A 13,731-nucleotide genomic window follows, 5' to 3' on the forward strand; every position below is an offset into this window, starting at 1 on the left:
TAAAGAAGTCAAATGCGAATGAATTGTTTTACATCTTTTACCTCTTGTATATATATATATGGTGTTAATTTTTTTCACAACTCTAAGAAAGATCATTATGGCTGTCGGCTGCTTAAATATTGTACCTACATCAAACGCGTAGATTTGATTTGTTGGAAAAGGAGTGATAGTCCATCCTACACAACCATCACTCTCTGGATATCCATATTTTCTTGGCAATTTAAAGGCATATTTGAAAGTTTAATTATGGCTATTTGATTGCCTTAATTGCCATTCCCCTGTCCATGTGGGTTTGAAGAATTAGTCAGTGTGCAATTGAATTCAAAAGGAATAATTAGAAAATCTCGAGGTGCTGTATCAGTATTAGATGGATCTCATTTCATATATTTGTGAGCATTTACACATGCAAGTGTTGAGATCCGTTTAATGCGACAAAGCATGTCTGATCCCAACTTTAGACTTAAAATACTTAAATGCTAAATATTTTTTTTCCCTAAAAATAAAAAATAAAAATATTCAAGCCATTGGGCTCTTTTAGTTAATTTTCTTATTTTAAATGTAATCACGGGTAGGCGGATATAAAGTTATGGAATTTATTAAAAGTTCTAATTAAGTAATAGTTTTTCACCATTGTACCGGATACATGGTGTCAAATTGCATGTCAAAATTGGGTGCAAACAGTTTGGTTTTTATTAACTTGCAGGGTTGCCTCAGATTTCTCATGGCATTTTGTTTATGTTAGACCAAAAACCTAAAACATACCATGTTCTGTACCAAACTTTTAATAAACACCCATTGTTGACCAAGTGGGGGATACTTAAACCGCCGAAATATATTCTACAGCTTTGCTGTCTCTTTTCTTTTTATGGTCCACAATGTGTACTTTTAAGTGGTCAGATTTGAATGACTTTCTACCCTACAACCCTGTTGTAATTTTCTGTGATTTTAAATGAGCTATTAGGCTGGATTGAAGAACAAAGAATGAATCAGAAAACAGAGAAATTACAAAACATAGACTAATAAAATGAGTTCTAAACTCTGGTACAAATCCAAATATGTAAAGCAAAAAACAGTGTCTATAAAGAGGAAATGAACTCTAGCTGTGTGTACTACTTACTCTACCCTCACACAAACAATAAAACAAAATACATAATCCTTGGAAAACAAAGTCACATATACTGTCCCCCTTATAAACAGAGTACATATTTTCCGAAAATAAAGTCCAAACACTACGTACATAAAACTGTATCATTAGCATTTCAAATTCTGGATTTGCTGGGTCGCGATATGAACTTCCATGGTGCAATTCATATTGATAGCTTTCTTCTTCTTCATCACCAGCATTAGCTCCACCTTTCCGGTCAGTCTTGATGTGCAGCTCAGCCGCAAAATCCCAGAACTGAAATCAGTTGCTATTTCTGAACTGCTTGACGATAGGTCTATAGTAACATTGAACCTCTTGGTTGATTGAAATTTAGCCGTTGACTTGGGAACAATAGCATTCCCCACTGCTGCACCCTTGTAGAAGAAGGTAATGGTACTATTGTCGAATTTGTAAGGACCGAAGTTGGTGTTCTTGACACCAAGTCGAGCATTCATTCTCATGTCAAATGACGAAGCATTCACATTAAGAGTCTCGAATGAGGCAGCACGAACGCGGAACTTGGGAGTTTTGACTTTCATGACAGTGAGTGAAAAGATGACTATAACAATGGTTTGGAACACAACAAAAGCAGCAATATATAGAATGAGTTTCTTGCGTTTCTGGCGTTTGAGTTCTTTGGATTGTGCCTCTTCGTCTACGTGGCCATAGCTATTTGGTTCTGGCATGTGATGCCCTGGTTGCTGTTGCTTATCTGCCATTAATCTTCTTGATTAATATTGACAAGCTAGGTTTATAGAGAGGAGAATTTTTGCTTGTTTACTGGTAGGTGTTTGAAGGAAATGTGTTGACGGTAGAGGATGAATGCTTAGTAGATATATATATAAAGAACAAGAGGTATGTGAAAAGTGTGAAATGGGAACATCATTAATATTGAAGCTTTCAAACGCGTCTTACGCGTCTGACTTTTGGCGCGTATTATTTTCAAAAACATAACGTCTGTCATCTTAGTCTAACAGATGCTTCTATAGGAAAATGATAGCTCGACGCGGTTGTAAATTGTCACTATTCCCGGAATCAACGGCATTGGAAATCGGACAACAATTTTCAGCCTTATAAGTCACGGTCATCTGGAAGCGATGTTAATGTTTTCTTGTATTGTTTTAGATATTACATATCTATTCATGTTTTTTACTTACTATAAATTGAAGCTAGAAATTAATAATTCCTATGACCTTTGTTTTGTCGCGCTTACCCATTTATTCGAATAGTATTACATATCTATTCATTTATATTCAGATTCGATGTGAGACAAATAATCATTGTAATAACTATATAGGTTGTGCAGGGATGTAGTTAGGGGGTATTGTGAAAAAACTTAAAAGTTTTGGGGGTTTAATGTGATTTTTCGTAAATTATTGTATAAAATTGGAATTTGCATGGTATTTAATACCCACAGATGAAACTATGTAATTCTTTAGAATTCTATTCAATGATAAAATTAAAATTAATACAAAGGAATGATTCCGTATAGTGTTGTTAAAACTTATTTTTGAAAAAATATATTTAAATGGATTGTTATTAGTGTAAAATAATAACAATAATAAAATATATGTTTCTATAAGTAAATAAAAATACAACGGAAAATTTTTAAATTTTTCTTAAATTTATATTTTTTTAAAAAAATTAAAAAGGAAAAGAAAACCTAAAAAGAAAATCATTTTAAAAGAAACCTAAATTTTATATTGAGGGGCATTTTCACTTTAATGGTCCATAATTTTCAATTTTTCTTCAATGTCTATTTTTTAAAAAAATAAAATGAAAAGAAAATCTAAAATGAAAATCATTTATAATAAATCTAAATTTTCTTAAATTTATATTAAAGGAAATTTTAATCATTATAACATCACTTTAATGATAAGTAATTTTTTTAAAAAAAAAAAAAATTTAATTTTTTATTTTACAAAAATTTAAAATGAAAAGAAAACCTAAAATGAAAATAATTTTAAAGAAAACCTAATTTTCTTATTAATTTATTTTAAGGGACATCATTATAACATAATTTTAAGGTATGTGAATTCACATGCAATTGAACAGTTCATGAGGATTTTAGATATTTTAAAAAATATTTGAGAGCTATTGTGCCAAAAATTGGCAGTTGGGAAGGGGGAATCTCCTATTAAACCCGAATTGCACTATTCGTGTTTCACATTAAATCTGAAGGAGGAGCGTTATGCATAATGTAGCGCTACTAGTAGCTTAAACTTTTTAACCAGTATTCAAATAAACGCCCGAACTGTTGTATCTATTTATTACTAGTTTTTGCAAAGATTGAAAGTTATCCCAAGTTGATTTTTGTACAAGATTTTTTTTTTTAACAAATGTCCGAATTGTTACACCTAGCTATTACTAGTCTTTACAAAGATTGAAAGTGATCCGGAGTTGGTTTTTGTACAAGATTTTTTTTTTTTTTCGGAAATTTAAAGCAAAGTGTATGGATATGAGTACAAAGTACAAACATTTACATAGCAACCAAATGGGGAGAGGCCCATCCCACTTTTTAAACTCAAAGGACTCGTTTCATAAGAATTCATTGGGGAGAGGCCCATCCCACTTTTTAAACTCAAAGGACTCGTTACATAAGAATTCATTGGGGAGAGGCCCATCCCACTTTTTAAAATCAAAGGACTCTTTACATAAGAATTTATTGGGGAGAGGCCCATCCCACTTTTTAAAATCAAAAGACTCTTTTTTGGAGTTAATAATGGCTCGGTGGCAAGAAGTGGCTTTCTCTTCGACTGCGTTTTTAGGGGAGAAAGGAAGCTAGAGAACTTGGTCAGTTGACTCACTCTCCCGGTTTTCGGAGAATCCTTCACTATTGCTAAGAGCAACCTGCTTCTAATGGATTCTTGGATTTCGATGATAAGTTGATAACTGCATTTTAAGATGTTATTGTGCCTTTCACCTTAAATGTGGTACACGAATGGAGAGAGTACCAATTTGTCTGTTGATATTGTGACATATTTGGTCATCCATTGATGGGAACACCGAGCCTTAAATCTGTTCAAGTCTCTTGGAGCTTTATGGAACCCACAATGTGTTTGAAGGAAGTTCCAAATGAGGAGTAAGAATGGAAAATTAGAGAAAATATGAGAAAAGTTTCACTTGAGGAAGAACAGAGACTAAGAAAGTCGGGAATTTGTTAGAAGTACATCTTTCAACTGTCTAGAGTGGGCAACCAGTTTTTGTATTGCAAACCATAGGATGAAAAAGTTCTTGGGGACAAAGAGGGTGCTCTATAGTAGATGGCTCAAACGAACAGAATGAGCTCGGTGTGAGAGGTGTAGAACTGTATGTTTTAGAGAGATTTGGCTTGAGGTGGAATGGGACCAAAAGAAAATGTCTGGATAAGAGGAAATGGAGGGGGAATTGAGGACAATTTCGATAGCAGTGAAATAAATTTTGGAGGAAAACTCTACGAGGAATCCTCTATGAAGCTGTTGAGTTTGGTGGAAGAGCCTATATCTGGAAGGGAGGAAAGAATGCGATTGTGCCTCGGCAAGCTAGCTCCATTTGGTAACTGGTTGTCACGCCGAAAAAAAGAGTGATTCTCCACTCCTTACAGCAGCTTCGATGAGTGGACTGGCAAAATTTTCGAGCTGGAGGAGCTTGTGCCAGTTCCAATAGCAATTTTGAGGTATTTTCTCATTCCAAATGCATTTCTATTTGATGAGATGTGTTCTTGTCCATTGCCACCAAACTGTTGCAATATTCAATGTTTCTTGATGAGATAGACCTAGGCTCCTACCTCTTTAGGTTTGCATATTAGTCTCCATGTTACCTTGGCATTCCTTTTTATAGCTTCAGATCCTGCCCACGTACAGAAAGCATCTGAAAATTCTGTTAATGTTTGTGAGTACTGATTTAGGCAAAATTAGGTGGCTGCACCAGAAAAGTTGAATGCTGATTAGAATAGATATCAGTTGGGACCATCTAGCATAGTCGACCTGCTTGTAATCTTTTTCCACTAGGGCAGTGCAATCTGAGTCCTTAAGACTTGTTCTCCTAGGTGCATTGATTTTATAAGCCTCCAGCATAGAATAGAAATATACTCGGTCCAGCGCTTTATTTTGTCGAAGTTATTCTTCAAATGTACACTTGCAATATGCAACTCCTATCTAAGAAAATAATAATAATAATAATAATATATATATATATATATATGTAGACATGTATGTATATAAATTTGCATAAAATACATAAGCGAACAGAGTATGTATGCATGCATCTATGCCCGCACACACACATAAGTACATAATATGTACTTGTAGCCAAAATTTTGTATTCTCTCACTTGTATAGAATTGTAGTGTTTTTTTTTCTGAAAATGAATAATGATAAGTGAGTTTCATAGTTTCAACCAAACGTTTTATGAATTCCTTGCAGTGAATCTCTTTGGTTATGTCCCTAAGCACTCCTCCATAGTTTTGGCTGGCTGCTAGGGGAAAACTGAACACTGAACACTGAACACTCAATATCTTTTCATCCAAAAAGGCATTCTTCATCTAGTTGTGTGTTTTGTGGATTAGCTAGTCACTGAATTATCTACTTTATCTTTTCTTCCAATGCAAATTTACCAGCTATATCTTGACTGCTCTCTGAGGGCAGACTTTTGGCGCAACAATATGTTAGCTCCATTTTTGACCTAGAGGTCATTGGCTCGAAATGGAAAACCACCTCTCTAAATGCACAGGTAAAGCTGTGCACAACGTTCCCGAACCCTACAATGGCGGGAGACTCCTACATTGGGTTAGAAAAAATAGTTTTGACAGCTCTCTTCTAAGGTTGCATTCAATGTCCATCTTCCACTGATCTGATGAAGTCCTTTCTGGTATTGGCTAGCTGCAATATACTCATGTGAAAAGGAAGGTATGGAACAATTCGTTCAATTGGTGTTTGCTTTCTGCTACAGTATTGTATACACCCTTTAGAAGGAAAGAAACGATAAGCGATGTTGAACAAAATTAGAGATGATCGTCAATCCATTCAAAATGAGATTTTCAATGCTTTAAACGAGATTGTTTACTCTTTTCATTGTACATAGGGGCATGCTCAACTTTATAGTTGTACATTTTGTTTATATGTATTCAAATTAAGTACTAAAAAAAAAATTCAAAAGCCCCAAACTATGCCGGTCAACTGGGATGTGCTGAATCATTGCCGAATTAATGCGTTTCCTTTCATGTTAGACCCCATGCCCAATCTCAGTCCATTTTCCGAGAAAAAGCTTCGGTCGAGTTCAATATACACCCAGAATCATGTTTTTGCTGTTCTAGTAAAATATGCATAACGGATAATATGAACCCAAAAGAGCTCATAATATACAATGCTAAATTCATCAAACCATTTATATTTAGAAAATATTCATACATAAAATTTCATAAATCTACAAAAATATTGCCGGAATATAGCTGGGCCAAGGTTAGGGCTGAGATAGGGCAAAGCATGGAGGTGGGCTTGGGGCTCACTGGGACTGATAACAACATTACCTCTAAGATATTTTTTGGTTGGTAGCCCTTTCATGTCTCATTCAATAAATTTTCTTTTGACAAAATACATGGAGTATATTTCCACTTAAACAACTTTTCGATATCTTATCCTGTTATCCAATATGGTGGGCTAACGTTAGTTTGGAATCTCAAAATTTAGGCGATCCCCAATTCTTGAATGAAGAACAAATTAATTGAATCCCAGAAACCAAATTAATTGCATCCAAACTCATAAAAATATGATCTTATTATGATCCAATAAGGGACTATATCAACACTTATTATCTTCTTCCCGACCATAAAAACTAAGAATACATATTTCTTCGAAAATTAAAACTCCAAAACACCAAAAATTACACCTCACTTGCATTGTATATTCTGCAGCGTCCTGATGGCGAGGTTAAGATCCATGGTGCAAAGCATATTCGCGGTTTTCCTCTTGTTGAAAATATTCATCACCTTTACCTTCCCCCTCAATCCCGATTGGGCGGTCAGAGGCAAGATCCCATAGCTCAAATATTGTCCCAAGCGCGGATCGCTCGGTAAAGTGGCCGATGACAAGTCCACGATGACACTGAACTTCTTGGTGGATCTAGCTTTAGCTCGGCCATTAGGAACATAGCTTGTCCCAACCTGTGTTGTCCCATAGTAGAAGCTAATAGTGCTGTCGTCGTACTTGTAGCGGCCGAAATTGGTGTTCTTGACCCCAAGTTCAGCAATCATGTTGATGTTGAACGACGGATTGCTAGTCGATGTCACCACATCAAAATTCCCGAACGTTGCTGACCGGACTCGGAACTTGGGGCGTCTGACTTTCATGACTGTAAGTGCAAAGAGCAGTATAATTGCGGTCTGGAACACAATGAAAACAACACAATATTTCACAAACTTTATGCGTTTCTCGCGATGAAGCCTTCTGGAATGATCCGCCACCACCTCCTCCTCGGAAAATTTTGACTCCGCCATCAAATAAACTCCGTTTTCTGCTAGTAAAAAACAGTGATATATATATATATATATGTATGTATGTGTATATGTGTTGAGTTTTTGGTTAAGGTTGCGAAGAAAATGAAGATGGGGATAAAGGGTTTGTGAGAGTGTGAGAGGGTATAAATAGAGTGAAATGGTTGGGTCAAAATTGATGGCAAGTTGCAAAGGGAATAGTGAGAACTACCAGAAAGATGAGTCCGGGTTTTGCTTTACACTTACTTTATTTTATTTTGTGGCGGCTGTAAATATTGGACTAAATGGGCTCAACTTGGCTTTGTCTTGACTCTCGGCTGGCTGAGACTGCTGTTCATTGTCATTAAAGTTGTATGTATGTGTACGTTTTAGTTATTAGTCACAGAAACTTCCATTCGAATTTGATTTATTGCAAGATTGTCTCTTGTTTAAGACACAGCACACGTCCATTGTTTCTAGTCATGCTGCAAAGTTTGGTAAGTTGTAGCATTCAAGATGCGACTTTTCAACTGTGAGTTAGACATATGCGTACACACATTTAATCCGTGATAATAAATTTATAAGAATTAGCTTCAGGTGTATTTGGTGTAATACCAAAGCTTCATGGTTACTTTTTAGGATATTTAATTAATTAATTAATTATTAATTTATTAGAAAGTTCAAAGAGACACACACTAACCAAAAGGGGTTAAAGCTTTTGCCGTCTAGACTTAATGATTATTGTTGTGAAGATACAGTACGTGTAGATTTTAAGATTAGTATATTATTGTTGTGATGATACAGTGTAGATTTTAAGAGCATATATATATATATATATATATATATATTAGTATATTGTAATAAAGAACTCTACTCTTAACTAAACTTGAATTCTTATCAATTTTAATTTGAGAAGAGAAAAGATATCACAATACAGTACTGAATAGAATAAGAATTATATAATCAAATTTTTTTATTAAATTTTATTTACAGTAATATGTTTTAGTCAAACTTTTTCAATCAAATTGAACTGTTCTCTTTGACTAATTGGTACTCCCGCATAATTTTATTTTAATATATTTTGAGATGATTTTACATAATTATGTATTTAAATATGAGCTTCGTGATGATATACTTCAGGCTTAATTTTTTATACTCGGATTGTGTAATTATCAAGGTGGTCATGATTCGTGACGTTTTTATTTATTTATTTATATATATATATATATATGCATGTATGCACAGATGAGACGCGCAAGAGCCAATTAGAAGTCGATGCCATTTTAATCAAATATTTTCCGTCCTCCATTATTGCTGCTTTATTAGTGGATCTGACTTTTGAACAATTTGCTACCAGTACGAATGACTCAGCATCTCCTTCCACAATTACATTAGTATTAAAATCCCAAATGACATGCTTCTTCTTTAGTAATGAAAATATCCCAGGGTTGAGGCCTCTGCCACTGTTACATCATCCTCCTCCTCCTCTTTTTTTTTTTTTTTCTTCTTCTTGTTTTTAACCTTGCAAACACAAACAAAGCACGGATTAAAATAAACAATCCGTAGCCACCAGACCCAGGATATTAACAGGAATATGGACAAGAACAATATCCTGAGCTATATGACGTCTAGAAAGCTTTGCAAGAGCATTTGCAATCTCATTACCCTGCCTATGAACATGACTAAAATGTGAGGATGAGAAACTCCGAAGCGTCACTTGAATATCAAAGGATATGGCTTGAATCTCAACTGGCGCACGATCAACATTAGAAACCGCTTTAACAACAATCAGAGAATCGCATCCAAACCATACGTGGTCAAATGAAAAACTTAGCGCCTATAAAACTACCCTTCTAAGACAAATGGCCTCTGCAGAAGCTGCAGCCCCCCCCCCCCCCCCCCCCCCCCCCCCGAGTCACAAAAAATAGCTCCGCCTCCCCCATCATGTGATGAGATAAAAAAAGACGCATCCACATTACATTTCACAACACCCGCTTGTGGAGGCATCCATCTCGAGAGAGAATAGGAAGCTTTGTGAAGAGAGCTATGAGCCAGCGAACCTTGCGATAACCTTAGGGGTGGAGCATTAGAAGCATCCTTGAATTCCCATAAAATAGAGCAATCCATACTAACAACCCATTTAGTATCCCAACACTCCTCACTGAACACAAACTTGTTTTGAGCCTTCCAGATAAACCAACAACAAGAAGCAACAAAACTAAACACATCCGACCCCCCTTCCTTATCCTCCCACTGACGAAGCAAATTCATCCACCAATCAACAAAGAATATAGGATGGTCATAAACAAAATCAAACCGCATCGGGGATAGCTTCCAAATCTAGATGGATTAAGGTCAAAGAAAAATCATATGTTCAATGCATTCCTCTTCCAAACAACAACAAGGACATACCACCTCAACACCAATACCATGGGATAGGAGGAGTTTACGGACTGGGATAGCAAGCTTACAACACTTCCACAAGAAATGCTGAATTTTGGGTTGAACCTTACATTTCCAAATACTGCTCCAAAGCCTCTTATTATGGGAAGAAGAAGATGAAACCGATTGAGGAAGGCCATTACCACCACTCAGCATTCTATGAGCCAGTCCATAAGCGGACTTCACAGTGAATACACCATTGTGCTCTAAGTCCCAAAACAAGATGTCCGCTTTAGAAAAGATACTAAAGGAACATTTAAGAATAGCATCAACAATAAGAATAGCATCAACAATAGCAGGTGGAAACAAAGAGTGAAGTAAACTCACATTCCAGTCGTGACCCTAATTATCAAATAAATCAGAAACAAAAATCGGGACCATATTATTATGAGGTCGTGAAAGTTTAACAGAAAGACCAGGAACCCAACGATCATCCCAAATATTAATGGATTGTCCATTTCCCACTATCCATCTAGACCTTGCGGTAATAAGAGATTGAGGGGACCAAATACTCCACCAAGCCCAAGAAGGATTACTTCCCAATTTCGCTTCCAAAAAGGAACAGTTTCGAAAATATTTAGATTTAAAGAGTGAAAAAGCCATTCCTTTTTGGGAAACCATAAAATTCCATCCATGTTTAGCCAACAAAGCCTCATTATAAGCCTCAAAGCACCAAAAACCTAATCCTCTATCCTCTTCCGCATCACATAAGGCCTCCCATTTAATCCAATTAATATTAGGAGAATCACCGGTTTTGCCCCACTAAAATCTGCGAATGAGCTTCATGATGGAATTACAAAGATTACGGGGCAATTTAAAGTAGGACATCACATACGTTGGTAAAGCACTCAACACTGCTTTAAGTAAAACCTCTTTACCAGCTGGCGATAATAACAAGGATTTCTAAGTCGCTAATCTATCAACAACACGTTATGAAATATATTAAAAAATATCCCATTTGGATCTCCCTATAATTGCCAGCATTCCCAGATATTTAGAATACGCTCTTTCTTCTTGAATCTCCAGCAACTGACATAAGCTTGTTTTATCCTCAGCACTAGTATTTTTGGAGGAAAAAAATAGATGATTTGGCAAAATTGATCTGTTGTCCCAATGCCCGTTCATACCGCTGGAGGAAATTCTTAAGGAAGGTTAATTCGGTAGTAAAGGCCTAATATAAAAGGATCGAGTCGTTTGCAAAAAATAGATGTGAGATAGCTGGAACTTGCGGACAAATCCGAATACCTGAGATAACTCGATGCTGAAGCGCCACCTATATAGAAAATGAGAGAGCTTCAGCACACAAAATAAATAAATAAGAGGATAATGGATTCCCTTGACAAAGCCCTCGCGTGGGTTTAAACAAGCCCATGGAACAACCATTAATCACCACATAATAAGAAAACCGTAGAAATGCAAGCATGTATGATTTTAAGCCAACGTGAATGAAATCCCAATTTATCAAGCATAGCTAACAAAAAAGGTCATTCGATTCGATCATAGGCCTTACTCATATCCAGCTTCAATGCAAGAAAAGCTTTTTTACCTTTTCGTTTATGCTTGAGATAATGAAGTAGCTCATGAGAAACCAAAATATTATCAGTAATTTGTCTCCCAGAGACAAAAGCACTTTGCGACTCACTAACAATAGAAGGAGAAACTCTTTAAAACGATTAGCCAGTAGCTTTGCAACTATCCTATAAGAAACAATTGTTACATCCTTTGTATAATTATAGAATGATAATAAGTTTGGAATCTGATAATATTATCAAACCTTTAGTTTCGATTGTAGGATATCTTCTCTTCAAATGAAAGGTTGTTAAGAGTTCAAACTGACTAAAGACATATTGTGGATGCATGTGTGTTTGCTTTAACTTTCCAAAGAAGAAAATTATGATAATATTATTATTAGACACCTTATTTAAAAGCTTTGGGGTAGTATTTTGGTATTTTCACGCTTAACAATATCTAACTCTAATTCTACAGCACTATAGTTGGGGGGGAAGTTATTCATATTGAACTGTGTAATTTGGTTTTGTCCTTCATCACAATGAAGTAATTTCTACTATTGGGGAATATAGCCTAAATTTTTAGTGAACGACGTAAATTTTTGTGTGGTGTTTCTTTTTTTATTAGTTTTCGATTCCATCACTTGCTTTTCCTGAAACTGTATTGAGCTACGCATTAAAGTGGCATTCTAACGTAGCAAAAAACGATAGATTATTCACAAGGAACAAATTACTTTGAATCCACAAAGTATGTGTTTTGAGTCTACAAAATAAGAGATAAATTCATAAAGAATTCTAAAATATTATTGATAAAAGGTTAAATTTTGCTCTTACAATACATGAATATTTATAATAGAGAAAACCTAACACTAGAAGGAAACTAAAATCTAATCCTACAAGGAAACTAATCCTAGAAATAAGTATAAAAATAAATCCTCTCTAAAAATTTCGAAAAAAATAGAATAAGAAACCTAATAAATAAAAAATACTAAATCTAAAATTTTAGAGCATATAGACTTCTTTAAGGCCTCGATCAAAAAACCCAAAATAATCGGCAAGCCTCCTATAACACAATATAATGGGATTTCAGATCCTTAAATGAAGGATTTTAGCTGAAAACCAACATGGCGTGGGTTTTTCTCAATGCGTCGTTTCCACCCAAAAAAACATTATTGATTTGTCGAAAACGGACTTGTTGAACTGCTTATCGAACTGTGCATAATTCTGTCCTACATCAGTTAATCACATGCAAAATTTGATGGTAGAAACTTAGCCATAAACATCCGTTTCATCTTGTACCACGACCGAATTGGATGTGATCCTTCCCTCATTCGATGAAACTGTAGTTGTTCTCACTAAATGGAAGTCGATCATTTAATCTTAAAGGCAACAAACGGAACTTACTTGTTTTCAGGTACATCAAAATATTTGAAAAATTCTTCAACTTCTTCAATCCAGTCCAAGACATCTTCAATAATAAAACTTCCATTGAAAGTAAGTAGATCAAGTTTTACCTAAAATTCACGATTACTGAGTCTACCTCGATTATGAAGTATGCACTCTTCATCATCGGAAGAATCATCAAAATAATCCGCATAGACTGGAGGCCTACATGGATAAACAGGAACATAACACATGCTCGGTTGGCTGCGAGACACATCATCAGGGTGAACACAAACTAAACCACGAACCTGGTTGCCACCAATTCCAAAATCAGTTGCTAAAAACCAATCTTAAGTATGCATGGCTGCCCAAGGGGCCTTCACTCTGCGATCATCGTCGGCATAGTGGGTGCTACAAAAATGAGCAATCGTCATCAGCCCAGGTTAAATCAAGGCTCTGATACCAACTGACGTAGCGAAAAATGATAGATTATTCACAAGGAATATGTTACTTTGAATCCACAAAGTCGATGTTTTGAATTCACAAAACAAAAGATAAATTCACAAAGAATTCTGAAAAATTATTGATAAAAGGTGAAATTTTACTCTTACAATACATGAATATTTATAATAGAGAAAACTTGCAAGTTTATGCAGCGGAAGATATTTATGCAAAGTTTAAGTTTTTAAGGAAAATATTAAAATCTGTGTCTTTCTATTTTAATCAGCTTTACTTAATTTAGAAATTAATCAATTAATCACATCCAAAATAAAAATAAATTAAAGCAAATAGAGTTTGAGAGATGA

At 35.3% G+C, this 13,731-nt stretch overlaps 2 protein-coding genes across 2 annotated transcripts; both read right to left on the bottom strand.

The window, feature by feature from the left end:
* Window positions 1–1,251: 1,251 nt before the first annotated feature.
* Window positions 1,252–1,863, bottom strand: LOC132270243 (late embryogenesis abundant protein At1g64065-like). Its single transcript, XM_059771433.1, has one exon. The coding sequence runs from the start codon at window positions 1,861–1,863 to the stop codon at window positions 1,252–1,254; it is 612 nt and encodes a 203-aa protein (XP_059627416.1).
* Window positions 1,864–7,010: 5,147 nt separating this feature from the next.
* On the bottom strand, window positions 7,011–7,616 carry LOC132270244 (late embryogenesis abundant protein At1g64065-like). The gene has a single exon (XM_059771435.1). The coding sequence runs from the start codon at window positions 7,614–7,616 to the stop codon at window positions 7,011–7,013; it is 606 nt and encodes a 201-aa protein (XP_059627418.1).
* Between the last annotated feature and the right edge of the window lie 6,115 nt (window positions 7,617–13,731).

Source organism: Cornus florida, unplaced genomic scaffold (assembly GCF_030987335.1).
Source record: "Cornus florida cultivar Cherokee Brave unplaced genomic scaffold, ASM3098733v1 CherokeeBrave_3.0.0_Hap2_Chr08, whole genome shotgun sequence".
In the NCBI taxonomy this organism is placed as follows: Eukaryota; Viridiplantae; Streptophyta; class Magnoliopsida; order Cornales; family Cornaceae; genus Cornus; species Cornus florida.